This window comes from Gopherus evgoodei, unplaced genomic scaffold, assembly GCF_007399415.2.
Source record: "Gopherus evgoodei ecotype Sinaloan lineage unplaced genomic scaffold, rGopEvg1_v1.p scaffold_43_arrow_ctg1, whole genome shotgun sequence".
Taxonomy (NCBI): Eukaryota; Metazoa; Chordata; order Testudines; family Testudinidae; genus Gopherus; species Gopherus evgoodei.
The window spans coordinates 310166-332836 of NW_022060064.1; the positions used below are offsets into that span (position 1 = coordinate 310166).

The window sequence follows — 22671 nt, forward strand, 5'->3', positions numbered from 1 at the left end:
GCCTGTCCCCACACACCTGTCCGTCCCCTCACACCTGCCTGTTCCCATCCCCACACACCTGTTCATGCCTGTCTGTTCCCCCGTCCCCACACACACCCGTCCCCTCACGCCTGCCTGTTCCCCCGTCCCCACACACCTGTTCATCCCCTCACGCCTGCCTGTTCCCCCGTCCCCACACACACCCATCCCCACACACCTGTTCATCCCCTCACGCCTGCCTGTTCCCGTCCCCACACACCTGTTCATCCCCTCACGCCTGCCTGTTCCCCCGTCCCCACACACACCCATCCCCACACACCTGTTCATCACCTCACGCCTGCCTGTTCCCGTCCCCACACACCTGTTCATCCCCTCACGCCTGCCTGTCCCCACACACACCCGTCCCCTCACACCTGCCTGTTCCCCCGTCCCCACACACCTGTTCATCCCCTCACGCCTGCCTGTTCCCCCGTCCCCACACACACCCATCCCCACACACCTGTTCATCCCCTCACGCCTGCCTGTTCCCCCGTCCCCACACACACCCATCCCCACACACCTGTTCATCCCCTCACGCCTGCCTGTTCCCGTCCCCACACACCTGTTCATCCCCTCACGCCTGCCTGTCCCCACACACCTGTCCATCCCCTCACGCCTGCCTGTCCCCACACACACCCGTCCACCCTCTCACACTGCCTGTTCCCGTCCCCACACACACCTGTCCCCACACACCTGTTCATCCCCACACCTGCCTGTTCCCGTCCCCACACACCTGTCCATCCCCTCACGCCTGCCTGTCCCCACACACACCCGTCCATCCTCTCACACTGCCTGTTCCCGTCCCCACACACACCCGTCCCCACACACCTGTTCATCCCCTCACACCTGCCTGTTCCCGTCCCCACACACCCGTTCATCCCCTCACACACCCGTTCATCCTCTCACACTGCCTGTTCCCCTGTCCCCACACACCTGTTCATCCCCTCACGCCTGCCTGTTCCCATCCCCCACACACCTGTTCCTATCCCCACACACCTGTCCGGTCCCCGTGCGCCCGCCTGTCCCCACGCAGCTGTTCGTCCCCTCAGGACTGCCTGTTCCCATCCCCACACACCTGCCTGTTCCCGTCCCCACACACCTGTTCATCCCCTCACGCCTGCCTGTTCCCGTCCCCACACACCTGTCCGGTCCCCGTGCGCCCGCTTGTCCCCATGCAGCTGTTCGTCCCCTCACGCCTGCCTGTTCCCGTCCCCACACCCCTACTTGGCTAACCCCATGTATCCGTCCCCCTGCCTCCTATCTGTCTATCGAGCCCCAGGGACCCCGTCTGTCCATCTGTCCCCGCACCCCTCTTCACTCTGACCAGTCGCCCCCCCCGCCGCTGCTCCCCCCCACTCGTCTCTCGCCCCTGCCCCACAGAGCCGGTCCTGCAGGAGCTCCGGGCAGACGCAGCCCATAACCATTTCCTGCGGGGGCCTGTTCCGACATCCAGCAGGGCTGAATCGGGCAAACCCGCCCGGCCGGCGCTGGCGTCGCCTCCGAATCCAGCCCGGAGCGGCCGCAGGCCCCCTCGTGGCATACCGGGCGCGGGGGGAGGCTGGGCCCACGGCGGCACAGAGGGGGCTGGGCCCCGGGCCGTGAGCAGCATCCAGGGGTTGGCGTGTGCAGGCCCGAGCCCCCCGCTGGCACAAACACCCGGCGGTGAGGGGACGGGGGTGCAGGTGGGAGGGCCCTAGGGGAGAGGAAACCCCAGGTGTAAACGGCTCCAAACTGGAGCAGAAAGGCAGGACTGCCTGGGTGAAAGGAGGGGGCCTGGGAGCCAGGACGCCTGGGTTCTCTCCCCAGCGGGCAGGGGCCCATGTGGTGCTCTAGTCCCACCCCTCTCCCCCATAGCACCCAGCTTGGAGCCCTGCCCCACACACTGGGACGGGGCCAGCGCCAGAGCCAGCGGGGCAGAGGGGGGGCGCTGGCTGGGGCCACGGGCCAGGTGGAGCCGGGGGTTGGTGAAAGGAAGCAGCCCCCGGGTGCTGGACTGAGGGGGCTCAGTTGGCTTGGGGAACGGGGCCCCTGCCAGGAACCATGAGCTGCTAGTGGAGCGGGCAGGGGGGAGAAACACCCACCCCCCCCCGGCTCTGCTCCGGGGGCAGGGCTCAGCCCCTGGCTGGAAAGAAGGAGCCAGGTGGGGAAACTGAGGCACGGTTTGTTCGGGCCCCGCCCCACAGAGCACACGGATGTCACGGCCTGAGCTCTGCACCTGGTTTATTGCTGGGGGGCGCCGGAGCCAGGCCCAGCTCCACCCCCCGCTTGGTAAAGCAGCACCAGACACCCAGAGGCAGGTGCTGGGTTCGAGCTGTGTGGCAGCCCTCTCCACCAATGGGGAGCTTGTTTAGCAAAGTGGGAGGGGCTCCCTGCTGCCCACACTTTGTTGACTCAGTTTGCACCCAATCAGAATCTGGTTTGTAAGTGTGGGCGGGGCCTCCCACTAGTCCTGCACCCTGTGGGTTGGCTCCGTAATGACATCATGGCCAGGCGCAGCCTTCATCCGTGACATCAAGGCCTGCAGGCAGCCAAGCCCATTGGCCGACATCACTTCCTGCTGGAGCCCTGTAGCATGACATCACTTCCTGCAGGACCTCTGAAGGACTGGGTCCGCTCCAGTGACATCACAGCCTGCTGTAGAATGACATCACTTCCTGCTGGACCCTGGGCAGACGCGTTGGGCCTAGTGACATCACTTCCTGCTGGGCCCAACCCAGACCAATCACGCTGCTCCCCTCACTCCGCCAGCGGCAACAGGACTCCTGGGTTCTTCCCCCGCCCCCCCCGGTCAATCCACCGTCACCACCTCCTCCAGCTCGCGGTACTGGAGGAGGAAGTAGGGGTAGCACTGGTCGTTGTCGAAGACCACGTAGATCTGGGGGTCGCTCAGGCTGTCCACGCACGAGTCGTACAGGTCGCTGGCCGGGTCGCCGGGGTCCAGGGCCGGGGGCCGGCGCAGGGCCGGCTGCCCCAGGGCCGAGCGCCCCACCAGCACCTTGCAGAGGAAGACGTGGCGCAGGCCGGCCTCGGCGGGGGGCGCGTAGCGGTGGGAGTAGCTGGCCCGGCGGGCGAAGTAGCTGCCCTGCCCGTAGAGGGCGGCGTGTTTCCCCGACAGCCGGGGGTCCAGGTTGTGTTTGCAGATGGCCGGCACCGCGCCCGCCGACGTCCCGTGGAAGAGGTGACGCTCGTTCCGCAGCCGCTGCTCCGGGGACATCTGCCGGCTCATGTGGCTCTGCTTCCTGCAGCGGGGGGGGGGGACACCGGACTCCTGGGTTCTCGCCCCAGCTCTAGGGACTCGTGGTTAGAGCAGGGGGGCTGGGAGCCAGGACTCCTGGGTTCTCTCCCTGGCTCTGGAAGGGGAGTGGGGGCTAGTGGTTGGAGCAGGGGGGGCTGGGAGCCAGGACTCCTGGGTTCTCTCCCCGGCTCTGGAAGGGGAGTGGCGGCTGGTGGGTCAGAGCAGGGGGGGCTGGGAGCCAGGACTCCTGGGTTCTCTCCCTGGCTCTGGGAGGGGAGTGGGGGCTAGTGGTTGGAGCAGGGGGGGCTGGGAGCCAGGACTCCTGGGTTCTCTCCCTGGCTCTGGGAGGGGAGTGGGGGCTAGTGGTTGGAGCAGGGGGGGCTGGGAGCCAGGACTCCTGGGTTCTCTCCCCGGCTCTGGGAGGGGAGTGGGGTCTGGTGGTTAGAGCTGGGCACATTTCCATTTGTCCCTGTCCCACAGGAAGGGGTTCTACACCCAGGAAATGCCCAGGGGGAGAGGTTAGGTAGGGGGTGCTGGATGCAGGAGTTAGAGCTGGGGGGGTGGAGGGTGCGGGGGGGGGCACAGGGCTGGCGGGGGCACTCGCCACTTGTCCCTGTCCCGCAGGAAGGGGTTCCGTGCCCAGGGGGAGGGGTTGGCTGCAGGGGATAGAGCTGGGGAGTGCAGGGCGCAGGGGGTGCTTGGTGCAATGGATAGAGCTGGGTACGCAGGGAGTGCAGCGAATAGAGCTGGAGGATGCAGGGGGCACGGGGCAGCGGATAGATCTGTGGGGTGCAGGGGGCGCAGGTGGCAGTGGATAGAGCTGGGGGGTGCAGGGGGTGTGGGGTGCAGCGGATAGATCTGAGGGGCACAGGGCACGCGGGGGGCACAGGCAGCAGCAGATAGATCGGGGGGTGCAGGGGGCACAGGCAGCAGCGGACAGAGCTGGGGGGCACAGGGGGCACAGGGTGCAGCAGATAGATCTGAGGGGCACAGGGGGGGCACAGGCAGCAGCGGACAGAGCTGGGGGGCGCGCTCACCTCTTGTACTTGTCCCACAGGAAGGGGTTCTGCACCCGCCAGACCCGCTCCAGGCGGTACCGCGACTCGGGCAGGCTCTTGTGAAAGAGCCCGTAGATGAGCCGGTAGCCGCGCTCCTCCACCGCCACGGGCGCCTGGTGCCAGTCCTGCTCGGGGGTCAGCGGCACCCAGGTCTCGGGGTAGGGCTGCGCCAGGGGGGGCCCCGGGGCCGGCGGGGGGCCCAGGTACAGGCTGCCGGAGAGCGTCCTGTGGGGGCAAGGCAGGGGGTCAGGGGGCCGGGAGCCGGGCTCGGGGGTGGGTGGGGGTGTGCGGTGTGACGGGGGGGGTGTTACCGTAGCTCCGGCAGCAGCAGGGCAGGGGCGCGGAAGGCAGGCCGGGCCCGCAGGGGGCGCACGGTGCCCGTGGCCAGGTTGCGCTGGTAGCCGGCCCGCAGGTTAAGCTGGTAGCTGTGCTTGGCCGTGCTGCACAGCGCCTCCTCCTGGCCGCGCCGCAGCGCCGCCTCGATGCTCTGGGTGAAGGGCTGGGGGCACAGAGGGGAGGGGTCAGCGGCCCACGCGCCTCCCAGAGCCGGGGAGAGAACCCAGGAGTCCTGGCACCCAGCCCCCTCTGCTCCAACCCACCAGCCCCCACTCCCCTCCCAGAGCCGGGGAGAGAACCCAGGAGTCCTGGCTCCCGGCCCCCCTGCTCTAACCACCAGCCCCCACTCCCCTCCCAGAGCCAGGGAGAGAACCCAGGAGTCCGGCTCCCAGCCCCCCTGCTCTAACCACCAGCCCCCACTCCCCTCCCAGAGCCGGGGAGAGAACCCAGGAGTCCGGCTCCCGGCCCCCCTGCTCTAACCACCAGCCCCCACTCCCCTCCCAGAGCCGGGGAGAGAACCCAGGCGTCCGGGCCCCAGCCCGCGGCGGGAGGACCCTGGCGTCCGGCGCACCTGGCTGTAGGGCTGCCAGCCGCCGAGCGCCCGCCAGTAGTAGACGTGGCTGGTGCCGAAGGGGGCGCCGGGTGCCGGGGAGGTGCCCAGGCGCCGCACGCGGGTGAAGCTGGGGCTGTTGCGCACCTGCATGGCCACCAGGTCGATGTCGAAGGCGACGCCTCTGCGGGCCGAGGGGAGATGGGGTCAGCGGGGGGGGTCACTGGGGGCTGCCCCCCATGCCAGGGGCCTGCCCCGGCCCGCTCGTCACCCCCAATTGCCCCCCAATACCCACTTCCCCCTAAACGGCCGGTGCCTTCACACCGTACAGCCTGCCCTGCTGCCCCCATTCCTCCAAACCCTGCCCCGTTACCCCCACACTGCCAGCCCCCCCATCCCAACCACTGCCCCACACTCTCCCCCAAACCTGCTCCCTATTCCCCCAAAACCTGCCCCACTTCCCTCTGCTCCCCCCACACAGCCAGCCCCCAATCCCAACCACTGCCCCACACTCTCCCCCAAACCCGCATACCCTGCCCTGCTGCTCCCCATGCCCCCAAAACCCACCCTGTGTTCCCCCAAACCCTGCCCCCCAGACCTCCAGACCCTGCCTCACTGCCCCCCCGTCCCCAACTGCCAGCCCCCCTGTGCCCTGAAACACTGCCCCACACCCACCCCAGAGCCCCCAGGATCACGCACAAATGCCCATTGCGCCCCTTGGTCAAGGGTTCATCAATCTCGCCCCCCCCCAACGTGCTCTGGCCCAGCAGTGCCCCAAGAACGGGGCCGGCGTTAGGGGGCTGCAAACAGGGCAACTGCCTGGGGCCCCTCATTGCTCAGGCATCGGCTGCAGCCCAGGGTGGTGGGGGGGTCGGGGCCCTGGCCCCCTGGTTGAGAACTACAACCCCCGGTGACCCCAACCTGCCCCCCTCCCGTGCCCCAATGAACCCCCCCATCTGCGCCCATGTGTACCCCCTTCCTACCCACCCTATGTCCAGCCCCTCACCGTGCCCCAGCCCTGTCAGCGACTCTCCCCCACCCCGACACCAATTGAGCTAACTTGGGGACATTAAACAAACCACCCAGGAGTCCTGGCTCCCAACCCCCCTGCTCTAACCACTAGCCCCCACTCCCCTCCCAGAGCCGGGGAGAGAACCCGGGAGTCCTGGCTCCCAGGCCCCCCTGTTCTGACCCACCAGCCCCCACTCCCCTCCCAGAGCCAGGGAGAGAACCCAGGAGTCCTGGCTCCCAGGCCCCCTGCTCTAACCCACCAGCCCCCACTCCCCTCCCAGAGCCGGGGAGAGAACCCAGGCGTCCTGCCTCCCAGGCCCCCTGCTCTGACCCACCAGCCCCCAATCCCCTCCCAGAGCCAGGGAGAGAACCCAGGAGTCCTGGCTCTCCCCCCTCCGCCGCGCACTCACCGGTAGGAGGCCCGCACGAGGGTGCGCTCAGGGTCGCTGTAGAGCCGCTCCAGCGTCTCGTGGGCCTCGGGCCCGACGCTCAGCCAGCCGGGGGGCAGGCTGGCCGTCTGCCACAGCTGCCAGTGGTAGGGCAGGAGGGTGTGGTGCTGGGGGCAGCAGGCCCCGGAGAAGCAGCAGCCCAAGAGGAAGAGGGGGCAGATCTCCACCCCGTCCTCGGGGTGGGTGTGGTACTCCAGCTGGGCCACGATCTCCAGCAGGTGGTCCAAGGTCAGCTCCTCGCACCCAGGCCCGGCCTCGGGGGCCGGCTCCGGAGCCGCCTCCGCCTCCCACAGCGCCAGCTCCACCCTGTCCCCGTTGGGGTCGCCGGCGGGGGGCGCTGGGGCTGGGGAGGGCAGGCCGGGGGCTGTGGTGGTGGTGGTGCTGCCCGGCTCGGGGGAATGATGGTGGAGCAGCTGCGCCAGGGCCTTCGTCCGCAGCGCAACGGGGAGGTGGGACGCCGAACGGCGGGAGCGTTTGAGGCGAGCGAGCCGGGCGGGCGGCAGGGCTGCGGGGGCATCACTGCCGGCCGCCATGGGGTGTCTCGACACGGCCCGATCCTCCAGGGGAGAGCTGGAAAACAGGGAGACAGAGTGACCAGTGGTTAGTGCTGGGGGAGAGAACCCAGGAGTCCTGGCTCCCACCCTCCCCCCTGCTCTGACCCACTAGCCCCCACTCCCCTCCCAGAGCCAGGGAGAGAACCCAGGAGTCCTGGCTCCCACCCTCCCCCCTGCTCTGACCCACTAGCCCCCACTCCCCTCCCAGAGCCGGGGAGAGAACCCAGGAGTCCTGGCTCCCAGCCCCCCTGCTCTGACACACCAGCCCCCGCTCCCCTCCCAGAGCCGGGGAGAGAACCCAGGAGTCCTGGCTCCCAGCCCCCCTTGCTCTAACCCACCAGCCCCCACTCCCCTCCCAGAGCCGGGGAGAGAACCCAGGAGTCCTGGCTCCCACCCTCCCCCCTGCTCTGACCCACTAGCCCCCACTCCCCTCCCAGAGCCGGGGAGAGAACCCAGGAGTCCTGGCTCCCAGCACCCCCTGCTCTAACCCACCAGCCCCCACTGCCCTCCCACAGCCGGGGAGAGAACCCAGGAGTCCTGGCTCCCAGCCCCCCTGCTCTAACCCACCAGCCCCCGCTCCCTTCCCAGAGCTGGAGAGAGAACCCAGGAGTCCTGGCTCCCACCCTCCCCCCTGCTCTGACCCACTAGCCCCCACTCCCTTCCCAGAGCTGGGGAGAGAACCCAGGAGTCCTGGCTCCCAGCCCCCCTGCTCTAACCCACCAGCCCCCACTGCCCTCCCAGAGCCGGGGAGAGAACCCAGGAGTCCTGGCTCCCAGCACCCCCTGCTCTAACCCACCAGCCCCCACTGCCCTCCCACAGCCGGGGAGAGAACCCAGGAGTCCTGGCTCCCAGCCCCCCTGCTCTAACCCACCAGCCCCCGCTCCCTTCCCAGAGCTGGAGAGAGAACCCAGGAGTCCTGGCTCCCACCCTCCCCCCTGCTCTGACCCACTAGCCCCCACTCCCTTCCCAGAGCTGGGGAGAGAACCCAGGAGTCCTGGCTCCCAGCCCCCCTGCTCTAACCCACCAGCCCCCACTGCCCTCCCAGAGCCAGGGAGAGAACCCAGGAGTCCTGGCTCCCAGCCCCCCTGCTCTAACCCACCAGCCCCCACTCCCCTCCCAGGGCCAGGGAGAGAACCCAGGAGTCCTGGCTCCCAGCCCCCCTGCTCTAACCCACCAGCCCCCACTCCCCTCCCAGAGCCAGGGAGAGAACCCAGGAGTCCTGGCTCCTAGCTACAATTCAGTCGGTGCTGGTCGCTGGCAGAGCCAGGATGCCGAGCAAGATGGGCCTGATCCGGTGTGACGACTCTTCCCCCCACCCCCAGCCCCCAGCTCCAGGGCTAACGAGGGTCTGTCTGGGGTGTTTGAGGGAGTGGGATTCGGGACTGATGTCTACAGTTGGGGTAAATCCCGTGTTTTAGGAAGAGATCAGAGACAAAGATGGCCAAGATCTCTTCGTGCGAAATTCTCCAGCTGAAACCTCCCCCACCCTGGAAGAAAAAGGCCCAGCTGGAGACATCGAAATCGGTTGCGAATTTGTGGTCGTTTCACCCCATTTTTCGTCTCGGTGTGCGGGGGGCAGACGGGGGGACTGTTCTGACATTTTCCCAAACAAAACCGTCCCGGCTTGAAGCCACTTTGGGTTTCCACATTTTGATTTAAAAGGGGTGGGGGGGAGACACCTCCCCCCCCCCAAAAAAAAGGGTCACAATGGAAAGTGTCTGTGATTCGTGGCGTCGAAAGAAACGTTGCCGCTTCTGGTCCCGCCTGAAAGTTGAGGTCGGCTTCTCGAAAAGGCCGGTGCGGCGGAAATCCAAAAAAACCCCTGAACCGATGCTTTTTCCAGCGTCCTGTGTGTCTGATCTCCGGTGATCCAGGCACCTGCCGGCTTCTCCTCACTCGGCTGAAGAGGGCAGATACGTTTTGCCGCGTTTTTTTGAATCCTCGATGCTCTTCCCACGTATTCTGCTGACTTGATCCACCCTTAAAGTGTGGCCATGTCGGCCAAGGGTATGAAAAAAACGCCACTTCAACGCGGCCAGCGTAGACGCGGGCTAAGCCAACAGAAGAGAAACGGCCTCCGTCTCCTCTTTGTGATTTCTGTGCCTCTGCTGAATTTTCTCCACCGTTTCTGCGGCCTTGGTCAAGTGGCGACACCGGAACTAGAGTAGCGGGTTTCGCAGATCACAGGCAGTTAAAAAAAAAAGGGCTTTTTTGAAAGCGTTCGGAGTTAAAGAAACTTTGGGGGGAGTTTTGGATGAACTGGAGAGTCGTAAAAAGCCCCTGCTTCGGCACGAGTTAAAACTGCTTCAATGTTGAGGGTTTTAAAAAAAAAAAAGTGTCAGCAAATGTTACAAAAATTAGGTGCCCGGAAGTGCCCAACGCAGAGCGGTTTTGAATAGATCTTCACTTTGTGTTTAATGTTTGGACAGTTTTTCAACTGCCTATGATCAGGGCTGCTTGGGGGGGGGGGGCAAGTGGGGCAATTTGCCCCAGGCCCCCATGAGAGTTTTTTGGGGCTCCTGGAACGGGGTCCTTCACTCACTCCGGAAAACTCTTCTTACGCTCCAGGTCTTTGGTGGCAATTCAGCGGCGGTGGGGGGTTCTTCCACTCCGGGATCCGCCACTGAAGTGCCCCGAAAACCCGCGGCGGGGGGTCCTTCTGCCCCGGGACCCGCCACCGAAGTGCTGGGTCTTCGGCAGCAATTCAGCGGTGGGAAGACCCCAGGCCCCCTGAATCCTCCGGGCGGCCCTGCCTACGACGCAGACCAAAAGTCGGTCGGAATAAATGTTTGGGCCATTGTTAAATAAAATAACAATAGGCCAGTGCAAACCAAACGCCGGATTTCAATTGTTTTTAACAGGTTTGGGCGATTTTTAAACATGTCTCGTGGAAGGAAATTCGAAGCCTCCTTTGATCCTTTCTGCCCCCCCAAAAAAACATCAAGCCAGTTTTGACTTTTTTGGAAGCTTTTTGCCCCCAATGGGACAGTTTGGCGAAACCACAGTGAACTGGCGAGACACATCGCTGTGTTTTTCACTGCGGGGGGGAGTTTAACTTTCACACCAGAACTGAGACACGGGGTCCCCGTTGCAGCAGGGCCAAATCACCTCTCTCTTCCTTGTCCGGACGTATCGTTTTCCTTCATTGAGAACCGAGCCCAGGCAGTTTGTTTCCCCTGCCCTCCCCAAAAGTAGCAACCCTGAGGGCCACAGGACGGGGTCACCGGTCCATCGCATTTCCCAGCCCCCCATGTGGGGGAAGGAGCTGGGATATGAGCTACGGGCCCCGGATCAGCCCCGAGAGAACAGGCCTCATCCCCCGACACCCCCAGGCGCCAGGGAGCTGCAAGTGTCACCGCAAACGGGACTTGTGATTCAGCAATTCCCAGCTATTGCCAGGCAGAGCTGGAAATGGCTGGAATGGAACCCAGGAGTCCTGGCTCCAAACCTCCACCCTCTGCTCTAACCACCAGCCCCTGCTCCCCTCCCAGAGCTGGGGAGAGAACCCAGGAGTCCTGGCTCCCAGCCCCCCTGCTCTAACCCACCAGCCCCTGCTCCCCTCCCAGTGCCAGGAAGAGAACCCAGGAGTCCTGGCTCCCAGCCCTCCTGCTCTAACCCACCAGCCCCCATTCCCCTCCCAGAGCCGGGTAGAGAACCCAGGAGTCCTGGCTCCCAGCCCCCCCTGCTCTAACCCACCAGCCCCCACTCCCCTCCCAGAGGCGGGGAGAGAACCCAGGAGTCCTGGCTCCCAGCCCCCCCTGCTCTGACCCACCAGCCCCCACTCCCCTCCCAGCGCCAGAAAGAGAACCCAGGAGTCCTGGCTCCCAGCCCCCCCTGCTCTGACCCACCAGCCCCCACTCCCCTCCCAGCGCCAGAAAGAGAACCCAGGAGTCCTGGCTCCCAGCCCCCACTCCCCTCCCAGAGCCGGGGAGAGAACCCAGGAGTCCTGGCTCCCAGCCCCCTTCTGCTCTAACCCACCAGCCCCCACTCCCCTCCCAGAGCCGGGGAGAGAACCCAGGAGTCCGGGCTCCCAGCCCCCCTGCTCTAACCCACCAGCCCCCATTCCCCTCACAGAGCCGGAGAGAGAACCCAGGAGTCCAGGCTCCCAGCCCCACTGCTCTGACCCACCAGACCCTGCTCCTCTCCTCCACCCAGGCCATTTGTCGGTGTAGGGTCTCGCCCTGGCTCCCGCAAGCCACCTCCAGAGGAGGCCAATGGGCCCAGGATTAACATCAGACACCCCCCACCCCCAAGAAGATATGAGGGGTACAGGTATCACCCCCCAGATCCATTCCACTACTTACGGAGATGGCTCCATAGTGGGGGTATTTTAGGGGGCTGGGGAAAGCAATATAGGACCTGTTTGGGAGTGGGCACTAGGAGCCAGGACTCCTGGGTTCTCTCCCCGGCTCTGGGAGGGGAGTGGGGGCTGGTGGTTAGAGCAGGGGGGGGCTGGGAGCCAGGACTCCTGGGTTCTCTCCCTGTTCTGGGAGGGGAGTGGGGGCTGCCGGGTTAGAGCAGGGGGGCTGGGAGCCAGGACTCCTGGGTTCTCTCCCAGCTCTGGGAGGGGAGTGGGGGCTGGTGGGTTAGAGGGGGAGCTGGGAGCCAGGACTCCTGGGTTCTCCAGGACTCCTGGGTTCTCTCCCTGGCTCTGCGAGGGGAGTGGGGGCTGGTGGGTCAGAGCAGGGGGGGCTGGGAGCCAGGACTCCTGGGTTCTCTCCCCGGCTCTGGGAGGGGAGTGGGGGCTGGTGGGTCAGAGCAGGGGGGCTGGGAGCCAGGACTCCTGGGTTCTCTCCCCAGCTCTGGGAGGGGAGTGGGGGCTGGTGGGTGAGAGCAGGGGGGGCTGGGAGCCAGGACTCCTGGGTTCTCTCCCCGGCTCTGGGAGGGGAGTGGGGGCTGGTGGGTCAGAGCAGGGGGGGCTGGGAGCCAGGACTCCTGGGTTCTCTCCTCAGCTCTGGGAGGGGAGTGGGGGCTGGTGGGTTAGAGCAGGAGGGGCTGGGAGCCAGGACTCCTGGGTTCTCTCCCTGGCTCTGGGAGGGAAGTGGGGTCTAGCGGTTAGAGCTGGGAGCCTGACCTACTGATTCATAAACAGTCTCGAAACTCAAGCCCTCCCCTCTCTCCACAGTTGGGAAATGAATCATTTCCCTGGTCCTGGGAAGACCTCAGGTCTGCGCTGACAAGAAGTGGGGGGTTGTTCTTTAAAGGGTCGAACCCAGAAACAAATCTTTGCAGCGGAGTGTTATTCCGAGATTTGAGCCCCGCTTCCCCGCTGCAAGGCTTTCCCCTCCCCTGTGCCGTGCCTCAGTTTCCCTCCAACCCCGAAATGTGGGATAACCAGCCTGACCCCCTCGGAAGTCTGCGGATGAAAAGTGGGGGTCCAGCTAGAGTTTTGAGACTCAGGGTGGCCGGATCAAATGGGGAAAATGTGGAGGGGGGTAATTCAGTGACCCCCCCCCCTTAACTAGGTTTGCACAGCTGCAGGGAGCGGCAGGGTCAGGACACACCGAATTGAGGCAGGGTCTGGAAATATCCCCCCACCCCTCCCCGGGCCACAGTTTGATCAGCAGCCCCAGCCGGGGGCGGAGCAGATCTCGGAAGAAAGCAGCTGGGTTTCTACCGACAAATAGGCAGAAGGGGGGGAAGAGGAAACAGTGGTGCAGAGAGATCAGAGTGCATGGGGCGGGGAAAGAACCCAGGAGTCCTGGCTCCCAGCCCCCCATTGCTCTAACCACCAGCCCCCACTCCCCTCCCAGAGCCAGGGAGAGAACCCAGGAGTCCTGGCTCCCAGCCCCCCCTGCTCTAACCACCAGCCCCCACTCCCCTCCCAGAGCCAGGAGAGAACCCAGGAGTCCTGGCTCCCAGCCCCTCCTGCTCTAACCACCAGCCCCCACTCCCCTCCCAGAGCCAGGAGAGAACCCAGGAGTCCTGGCTCCCAGCCCCCCATTGCTCTAACCACCAGCCCCCACTCTCCTCCCAGAGCCAGGAGAGAACCCAGGAGTCCTGGCTCCCAGCCCCCTCTGCTCTAACCACCAGCCCCCACTCCCCTCCCAGAGCCGGGGAGAGAACCCAGGAGTCCTGGCTCCCAGCCCCCCTGCTCTAACCACCAGCCCCCACTCCCCTCCCAGAGCCGGGGAGAGAACCCAGGAGTCCTGGCTCCCAGCTTTCCGGAAACCATCCACTCTCACCTCATCACATCCGTTCTCAGCCCAGAGCCGCCCCAATACCTCCGCTCAGAGCAGGACCCCGCCCCCAGCCATCAACCCCCTTTGGGGGCTGTCCCCCCACTCACCCCCTTTGCAGTCAGCTCCGCCTTCACAGCAGCCGGGTCTCCGCACCCCACCTGTCTCCGACCAGCTTCCACCTGCAAGGGCGGGGGGGGGGTGCCTGTTGCTTGTAGTTTTTTCCTCTTCTCTTCTATTTTTTTTTTGGGGGGGGGGCGCTGCCCAGCCTGCCTGGTCCTGAGCTGATGAGGGCTCAGGCGTTGGGAGAAGCCAAGTGCAACCACGATCCAAAAAAAAAACAAAAACCAAACCAAAAAGCGACCCAAACAATCACAAAAAGTTCTTGTAAGTTTCACTTCGTCCCCGCACCCGCAGGGGCTCGCAGCGCCGAGCACTGGGCCAGTCCCCAGCTTGCAGAAAAGTGTCTGCAGTCCCCCCCCTTGTACCCCCCAGCGCTTCCTGGTCTCCTCCCCCGGCTGGCCAGCCCTTGACCTGAGTCATGGTGAGAGCAGACCTCGCTGGCTCCTCCTCTGGGACCCTGGGCAGCCAGCCAGGGTTTCGCTTTCCTTTTCTCGGCACATGGGGAGGAGAAGGAAGATGAGGCCTGAGTGGGCTTAAATTAAGAAGAAATTGAGACCCTGACTGATTTGGAGGGGGTGTGTGTGTGTGTGTCAATTTCCCCTCAAAAGAAACCGCTGGATTTAGTTTTGATTTTGTGAGAGGATCAATTTTGGGTCAAATTCACTATGTGCCAGTTTAGATCTACTTAAAATGATTCCATGGATCACAAATTCCTGGAGTGGATTTCACTAGAAAGGTGCCAATTTAGGTCTACTTTAAATGATTTCACGGATCACAGATTCCTGGAGTGGATTTCACTAGAAAGAAAAGTGCCAATTTAGATCTACTTTAAATGATTTCATGGATCACAGATTCCTGGAGTGGATTTCACTAGAAAGAAAAGTGCCAATTTAGATCTACTTTAAATGATTTCATGGATCACAGATTCCTGGAGTGGATTTCACTAGAAAGGTGCCAATTTAGATCTACTTAAAATAATTTCACGGATCACAGATTCCTGTAGTGGATTTCACTAGAAAGAAAAGTGCCAATTTAGATGAAAATTAACAGTGGATCAAAGATTCCTGGAGTCGATTTCACAAGAAAGAAAGGTGCCAATTTACATCTACTTAAAATAAGTCAGCGGATCAGATTCCTGGAGTGGATTTCACTAGAAAGGTGCCAATTTAGATCTACTTACAATAATTCAGTGGATCACAGATTCCTGGAGTGGATTTCATTAGAAAGAAAGGTGCCAATTTAGATGAAAATTAACAGTGGATCAAAGATTCCTGGAGTCGATTTCACAAGAAAGAAAGGTGCCAATTTACATCTACTTAAAATAAGTCAGCGGATCACAGATTCCTGGAGTGGATTTCACTAGAAAGAAAGGTGCCAATTTAGATGAAAATTAAAATAATTTAGTGGATCACAGATTCCTGGAATCGATTTCACTAGAAAGGAATGTGCCAATTTAGACCTACTTAAAATAATTCAGCGGATCATGGCTTCTCCGAGTCCATTTCATTAGAACGAAATGTGCACCTTTAAGTTGAATTTAAAAACAATTGAGACAAATCACTGCTATTTTGGGCCAGTGTCCCTCAAATGCACAAATTTAGATGTACAGTAATTGAGATGAAACCAGATCTTTGCGTCAATTTCACTGGAAGGAAATGAACCTGTTTCTTTTTAATTTCACTGTTTTTGGGGACGGGGGAGTCAATTTCACTTCAAATGGAGTTTTACTGAAAAAAAGTATTCTTTGATAAGTTTTTCGCAGTTTTGATGGGGGGAATCTATTTTTATGGTGAAATAATTTAAAAAATGTACGTTAATCACAACCCCTTTGTTGGGGTGCCACAGGGTGATTTGGGTAAAAAAAGTTGATTATAACTGGATCCCAGCAGCAGCATTGGGAATAGGACCCAGGAGTCCTGGCCCAGTCCAGCTGCTAGGTCAGGCTTCACAGGAAATGGCTCCAAAATATTTCCTCCCCAGCTCTGATAATATTTCAAGCACAATCCCCCCGGTTATACAGATGACAAGAAAGATGAATGAGGTTGGAGTCGGTTTTGAAGGATCCAAACGATTTGTACTGATATTTCTGTACACACCTAGCAGGCCCCATCATGCCCCCCGCCTGCACTAGGGGCTGTACAAATAGAAGAAAATTTACGACCTGTGTGAAATTATTCTCAGACCAAGATAAGACGCTTTCCACTTTGTCAGTGCCGATCTTGCCACCGTGGTTATTTCGCATTAGATTTCACCCTAACACCATCTCAATCTCATCATCAGCTCTTCAGTGGCTTTTCCACATTCTCGCACTGTAGCAGATGGGGAAGCTGAGGCAGGGAACGGTGGAGCAGCTTTACCCAAGGTCACCCAGTGGCCAATCCAGGAATAGAACCCAGGTCAGTCCTGACTCACCTCTACGCATCAAAATCCCAGTGGCTTCAAATACTCTGCCAGCTGATCTTCCTGTCTGGTGTCCTGCTGTGATCATCATCTGAGGCTGCAGAGAAAGAGTAAAAAAATATAAAAAATCCCAGATATATCTGGCCAGTTGTGCATTGGAGAAACATTCCTTCCTGACCACTGCTGGTGGCTAGCTGAAGACCTGAAGCATGAAATTGGATTGGAGTTATTCTCTTCATGCACCAGTTTAACTGTATATAAACAGAGGGCACAACTCAGCTGCCGAAAGTCAAGCACCTGTGTGAAGATTAGGGGCCTTTTCTGGAGGCCCAGCAGAAACAGATTTTTCTTTAGAAACCAAAACAAATCAATGTCCTTTTCTCCGCAGTGTTGGCAGGGGGAATGGATTTTCCCATCCTTCAAGAGGCTGAAATTTCCCCCCAGCTCGAATCCGGACCAAAAAAAAGTCATATTTGCAGTCCAAAAAAGATTTTTTTTCCCCATTTTAGACCAGTTGAAGTGTTTTGTTCCCAAAAAAACCTTTTGAAATGTTCAGTTTGGATTTTGAAGTTCTTCTCTTCTTTACGCCTTTTTTTCTTTGTTCAGCTCATGTAAATTTGGAAACCAAAAAGCCACTTCCAATGGGAAACCATCTGGATTTTTTTTTTGCTTGTTCTGAAAAAAAATCTCAAAACAAAACATTTGGGCAATTCTCCCTCGACATTTTTTTGAAGCTGAAAATTCATTGAACGCGACCCTGTTGTGTGAACAGTTTGGGAATTGAGAAAACAGTATTTTTTTGACCAACCCCGCCTGATGCGTTGAACAATTCCTAAGCAGCTCGATCTATCCCTCATAGACTGCAGCCTCGTTCCCAAAGTGTTGACGGATGAGCGACAGATCTCCGTAATGTTCTTCAGAATCTCAGTTTGCGTGGTTTCTTTTTAAAAAACAAGTCTCCGGATGTTATAGTTATTGTCAAGAAGTGGGGTTTTAGTCACCTTGTTATGTTGCATGCGGGTCTTACTGTCCTGTATTAATACGGTGCGTGCCTCAGTTTCCCTGTGCATTGCACCAATGACTAGGTGGTGGGAATTGTGTGTGTGATTTTTGCTGAGGCCCTCGGGGGCAGGTGAGGCTGCCCAGGTGTCTGCTCGTATGTAACCTGAGACCCAGGAAGGGGATGTGACCAGGTAATGCCTTTTGCCAAGGAAGCGGGGCAAAGACCAGGAGGAGTAGCAATGGGGTGCTGGGGGTCAGGTCGCTGGAAGCAGGCAGTGTGCAGTGTGCGATTGGAAGAGGGGGAGGCCAGGGCGTCTGGGCCAAGACTCCCCAAGACGGACTTGGCTGAAAGTCACTGATTTCTGGGCTAAGCTCTGTTCTCCGCTGTGTCCCTGCCGACTAATAAACCTCCTGTTTTACTGGCTGGCTGAGAGTCACATCTGACTGCGGAGTTGGGGTGCAGGGACTCGCTGGGGGAAGCGCACGGGGGGACGGGGAATGCTGGATGCCCCGAGGTCAGCCCCAGGAAGGTGGAAGCTGTGTAAGCTCCTTGCCCTGGAGACAATCTGCTCACAGAGAGGAGGCTCCCCCAGAGTCCTGCCCGGCTTTGTAGGGAGCAGTTCCAGAGCATCGCCCTGGTGACTCTGTAGCAGTTACAGAGAAAACCTTCAAATTGCGTCCTGAGCATCAGCAACGCTGCCTGAGTCTGCTCAGAGCCTGAGCCCAATGCTAAGAGAGCCGGGAGCTGCCTCAAATGTAACCAGTGCAGAGACATCAGCCACAGACGTGTACAGGCTGTGATGCTGTGTGACAGCTGAGAGATACTATGAATATGAATACAATTGTAAAATTGCAGTGAGTTGTGCCAGATCCGCCATGCAAGGTATCTGCAGAAATGTTATGATGCGCTGGGCAGCTTGTGTTGGAAACAAAGGAAGCGCAGGCAGTGTGGCGAAAGAGGCGGCTGCATCTTCTCCATTTTTTCTGCAGTCCTGCGTCTTACCTCGGCAGGAACCTTTCTACCAACCGAAGCTCCGAGCACAGGACTGAATCAGAGAATCATAGAGGATCAGGATTGGAAGGGACCTCAGGAGGGATCTAGTCCAGTCCCCAGCAGGACCAACCCCCAACTAAATCACTCCAGCCAGGGCTTTGTCAAGCCGGGCCTTAAAAACCTCTAAGGAAGGAGATTCCACCACCTCGCTAGGGAACCCGTTCCAGTGCTTCACCTCCCTCCTAGTGAAATAGTGTTTCCTAATATCCAACCTAGACCTTCCCCACTGCAACTTGAGACCATCGCTCCTTGTTCTGTCAACTGCCACCGCTGAGAACAGTCTAGATCCATCCTCTTTGGACCCCCCCTTTCAGGTAGTTGAAAGCAGCTATCAAATCCCCCCTCACTCTTCTCTTCTGCAGACTAAACAATCCCAGTTCCTTCAGCCTCTCCTGATAAGTCATGTGCTCCAGGCCCCTGATCATTTTCATTGCCCTCCGCTGGACTCTCTCCAATTTTTCCACATCCCTTCTGTAGTGTGGGGCCCAAAACTGGACACAGTACTCCAGATGAGGCCTCACCAGTGTCAAATAGAGGGGAATGATCACGTCCCTCGATCTGCTGGCAATGCTCCTACTAATACAGCCCCAAATGCCGTTGGCCTTCTTGGCAGCGAGGGCACCCTGCTGACTCATATCCAGCTTCTCATCCACTGTAACCCCCAGGTCCTTTTCTGCAGAACTGCTGCATGACCCATCCAAGCTCTGGACGTGTTCCAGAGGGATTTGCAAGCCAGCAAACTCACCAATACTGCTAGGAACCTGATATATGGACTCTGAAGTCTTTGTAGGTACGTGACTGTTTTACCATTTGACGTCCCTCTCCTTCTTCTCTTTATAATAAACCTTTAGTTTTAGGCACTAAAGGATTTGGCCGACCGCGTGGTGTTTTGGGTAAGATCCAAACCGATACTGACCTGGTGATGTGGCTGATCTGTCGGGGTCAGAAGAACATTTTGTATAGGGGAGCAGAGTTTTTTAATGACCTCTCACTGGACTGGCCCTGGGCGCTGACTGGGAGCCAGAGAACTGGAATGCAGTAAGATCACCGGGCGATTTCTTTTTTGCTTCTCGATAAGCAGTGCGGGGGATCAGAAGCACAGTCTGGGACGGGTTGGGGAATTTAACTTCAGTGTTACCCAGCAGTCGTGGGAGGATCTACGCTCCCTTCTGCTGTCTGCCCTGACCTTGGCATTTCCAGTGACTGGGTCACACAGGCCTGGATCCCAGGAGACGAGGTGGGGAGTGGGGTGCTAGGTGCTGGGAGTGTGAATACCGAAGCCCCTCACTCCCGACTCACAGCCCCCTGCTGTCCCAGTCTGGGCTCCCCCCAGCTCTGCCAGTGCTCCACACTCCTGACCCGCAGCCCGTGCCAGTGCCCCTCACTCCCGACCTGCAGTCCCTGTTAGCCCAGCCCTGGGTTCCTGCCCCAGCTCTGCCAGTGCCCCTCACTCCCAACTCACAGCCCCCTGCTGTCCCAGTCTGGGCTCCCCCCAGCTCTGCCAGTGCCCCTCACTCCCGACTCACAGCCCCTGGTAGCCCAGCCCTGGGCTCCCCACCCTCAGCTCTGCTGGTGCTCCACACTCCTGACCCGCAGCCCGTGCCAGGGCCCCTCACTCCCGACCCGCAGCCCTTGCTAGTCTGGCCCTGGGCTCCCCCCAGCTCTGCCGGTGCCCCTCACTCCCGACCCGCAGCCCCTGCTAGCCCAGCCCTGGGCTACCCCTCAGCTCTGTCAGTGCCCCTCACTCCCGACCCGCAGCCCCAGCTAGCCCAGCCCTGGGCTCACCACCCCCAGCTCTGCTAGTGCCCCTCAATCCTGACCTACAACCCCCCAGTAGCCCACCCAGTCTCCTGCCCTGGCCCTTGATGCCAGACTGGGGCCCCATGTCCCATTCCCCACTCTCTCAGGCCAGCTGGTCTCTGTTCTTGTCCAGAGCCCCACTGGGAAATCGCTGAGTTTCATTTCAGGAGAAGAGGAACGGGAAAATTCCCCCTCCGGCTGGGCCTTGGCTCCGCTCTGCAGTGGGATTGGCCATCTCCAGCTCTGAGAGAGACATTTCCCAGAAACAGGAAGAACCAGAGGAGTGCAGAGCCGGCCTGAAGGAAGAGGCTGTGGGGCCAGCACTGGGGGACAGAAATGTACCTGCCCCCATCCCATCTCCTTGGGGAGTTGAAGCCATCCCCGCTGTGATACTGAGAGGGAAGTGGAACCCAGGAGTCCTGGCTCCCAGCCCCCCCTGCTCTAACCCACCAGCCCCCATTCCCCTCCCAGAGCCGGAGAGAGAACCCAGGAGTCCTGGCTCCCAGCCCCCGCTGCTCTAACCCATCAGTCCCCAATCCCCTCCCAGTGCTGGGGAGAGAACCCAGGAGTCCTGGCCCTGCCTGCACTAGTGTGGTCTGGCAAGGAGTCTCTGGGGCTACAGACCCCGCACCCTGTCCGGCCCCAGGCCCTGGCTCAGAAATTGGAAACGGAAATCCTGCCTCGGGAGCAGGTTTGGAGGTTGTGGGGTCTCTGGGGGGACTAGAGTGAGGGGGAGGGGCAGCAGGCAAGGGGACGGAGTGACTGGCCCCACACAGAGACAAACACACCAAGATCGGTCACACACACCGACCCACAAACACACACCGATAGTACAGACACATACAGCCATCCCCCCGCCCCGCAGCACACACCAGACTCGGAGACTCACAAACACCCCACAAATTGCACACCCCGACACAGACACACCAAGACCCACCAACACACAGCTCTCTCTGTCACAAAGAGACATGCCCGCAGGGCTCAGACGACCCACAGATCTCACACACACACGCTTACACTCCCTTCCCGCTTGGGCTCACCTGCAGATTTTCGAAGCCTACGCCCCACTCCATTATCCAAGTCAGTCGTGAGAATACTAAATCGTCCCGAAGCCAGGACTGACCCCTGCAGTATCCTGTTAGATTTGCCTTCCCAGTCTGACAGCGATCAACTGATAACTACTCTTCGAGTCCGGTCTTTCAGCCGGTCATGCACCCACCTTATATTGATTTCATCCCTCCTGTGTTCCCCGGGTTCACTTCCAACAATGTCCCGTCTCTCTCATGTCTACTGCTCCCCCATCTTCTAGGGGGTTAGCCCTGTCAAAGGATCACCCACAGATCTCAGTCGATCTTTGCCCCACAGCATCCTCACGGTCAGCTGATTATCCCTCCACGCTCCCCCAAATCCTTTTCCGAGTACCTGCTTCCCTGGAGAGGGTCCCCAGGCCGGTAAATCAGACCTGCACTTGTCTTGATGACGAGTGGGCTGGGTTGAGAGCATGATTAAGTGCGTTGGCCTGGTATCCATCCGTCTGTTGTCTGGTACGTAGATCGGAAGCGATTTGTACAGCATCGAGCACAAGGGCCCTACAGTAACAGAAATAATCCATAATAATTAAGAATAATCAATTATCCAGAGAAAGGGTTGATGTTTCCTCAACAACCACACTTGGGAAGCATCACGCTAGGTTATAACACCCGCTAGGGGGCTGTAAATGGGTTACCTCTGTAATGCCAGTGTTGAGGGAGGGAATGGGGTAACCCTATGGATTAGTGGCTAGGGACCCCGGAGTCTGTGTTTAGAACCATAGAAGATTAGGATTGGAAGGGACCTCAGGAGGGATCTAGTCCAACCCCCTGCTCAAAGCAGGACCAACCCCAACTAAATCATCCCAGCCAGGGCTTTGTCAAGCCTGATCTTAAAAACCTCTAAGGAAGGAGATTCCACCACCTCCCTAGGGAACCCATTCCAGTGCTTCACCACCCTCCTAGTGAAATAGTGTTTCCTAATATCCAACCTAAACCTCCCCCACTGCAACTTGAGACCAACACTCCTTGTTCTGTCATCTGGTACCACTGAGAACAGTCCAGATCCATCCTCTTCGGACCCCCCTTCAGGTAGTTGAAAGCAGCTATCAAATCCCCCCTCGCTCTTCTCTTCTGCAGACTAAACAATCCCAGTTCCCTCAGCCTCTCCTCATAAGTCATGTGCTCCAGCCCCCTGATCATTTTTGTTGCCCTCCGCTGGACTCTCTCCAATTGGTCCACATCCCTTCTGTAGTGTGGGGCCCAAAACTGGACACACTACTCCAGGTGTGGCCTCACCAATGTTGAATAGAGGGGAATGATCACGTCCCTCGATCTGCTGGCAATGCTCCTACTAATGCAGCCCAATACGCCGTTGGCCTTCTTGGCAACAAGGACACTCTGCTGACTCATATCCAGTGTCTCATCCACTGTAACCCCGAGGTCCTTTTCTGCAGAACTGCCACTTAGCCAGTCGGTCCCGAGCCCTAATCCCAGCCCTGCCAGGAGCCTGCTGTGTGATCCCAGGCTAATCTCTGCCTCACTGTTCACTTTGATGTACAGCACGAGTCACTCCTGGAAAAGGTGGAATGAGAAGAGCATGAAATTCTCCTGCTAGTGATCGTCAATTGCTCTATCCTCTCAGCCCCGGATTCGCCTCTCACACCGGTTTCACGCCACAAATAAAAGAGGATGTCTCTCTGGAATCTGTAAATGAAATTATATGAACCTCCTTCCTTTCTTCCTCATTGACCAGTAATTCAAAGTCACTGGTTGCAAAGTCCAATGGCTTAGAGCGTGGGTTTTTTTTTTTTTGACATTTTCCCATCAAAACGTGGCATTTGCAAAACATTTTGTTTAGATTCTGACCTCTT

General features: G+C 59.5%; 1 protein-coding gene across 4 annotated transcripts; it reads right to left on the reverse strand.

The window, feature by feature from the left end:
• Positions 1-2221: 2221 nt before the first annotated feature.
• On the reverse strand, positions 2222-13886 carry LOC115642640 (protein mono-ADP-ribosyltransferase TIPARP-like). Of its 4 annotated transcripts, none has more exons than XM_030546299.1 (6): positions 13501-13886; positions 6619-7227; positions 5345-5381; positions 4623-4810; positions 4291-4536; positions 2717-3257 (listed from the first exon to the last, which is right to left on the reverse strand). In XM_030546299.1, exons 2-6 carry the CDS (start codon positions 7188-7190, stop codon positions 2807-2809), a joined length of 1494 nt encoding a protein of 497 aa, XP_030402159.1. In that variant the 5' UTR covers positions 7191-7227; positions 13501-13886; the 3' UTR covers positions 2717-2806. The 4 variants fall into 4 exon arrangements, with proteins under 4 accessions (XP_030402160.1, XP_030402158.1, XP_030402159.1 ...); XM_030546297.1 differs by having other exon boundaries at positions 5219-5381; XM_030546300.1 differs by lacking the exon at positions 4623-4810 and having other exon boundaries at positions 2222-3257.
• Between the last annotated feature and the right edge of the window lie 8785 nt (positions 13887-22671).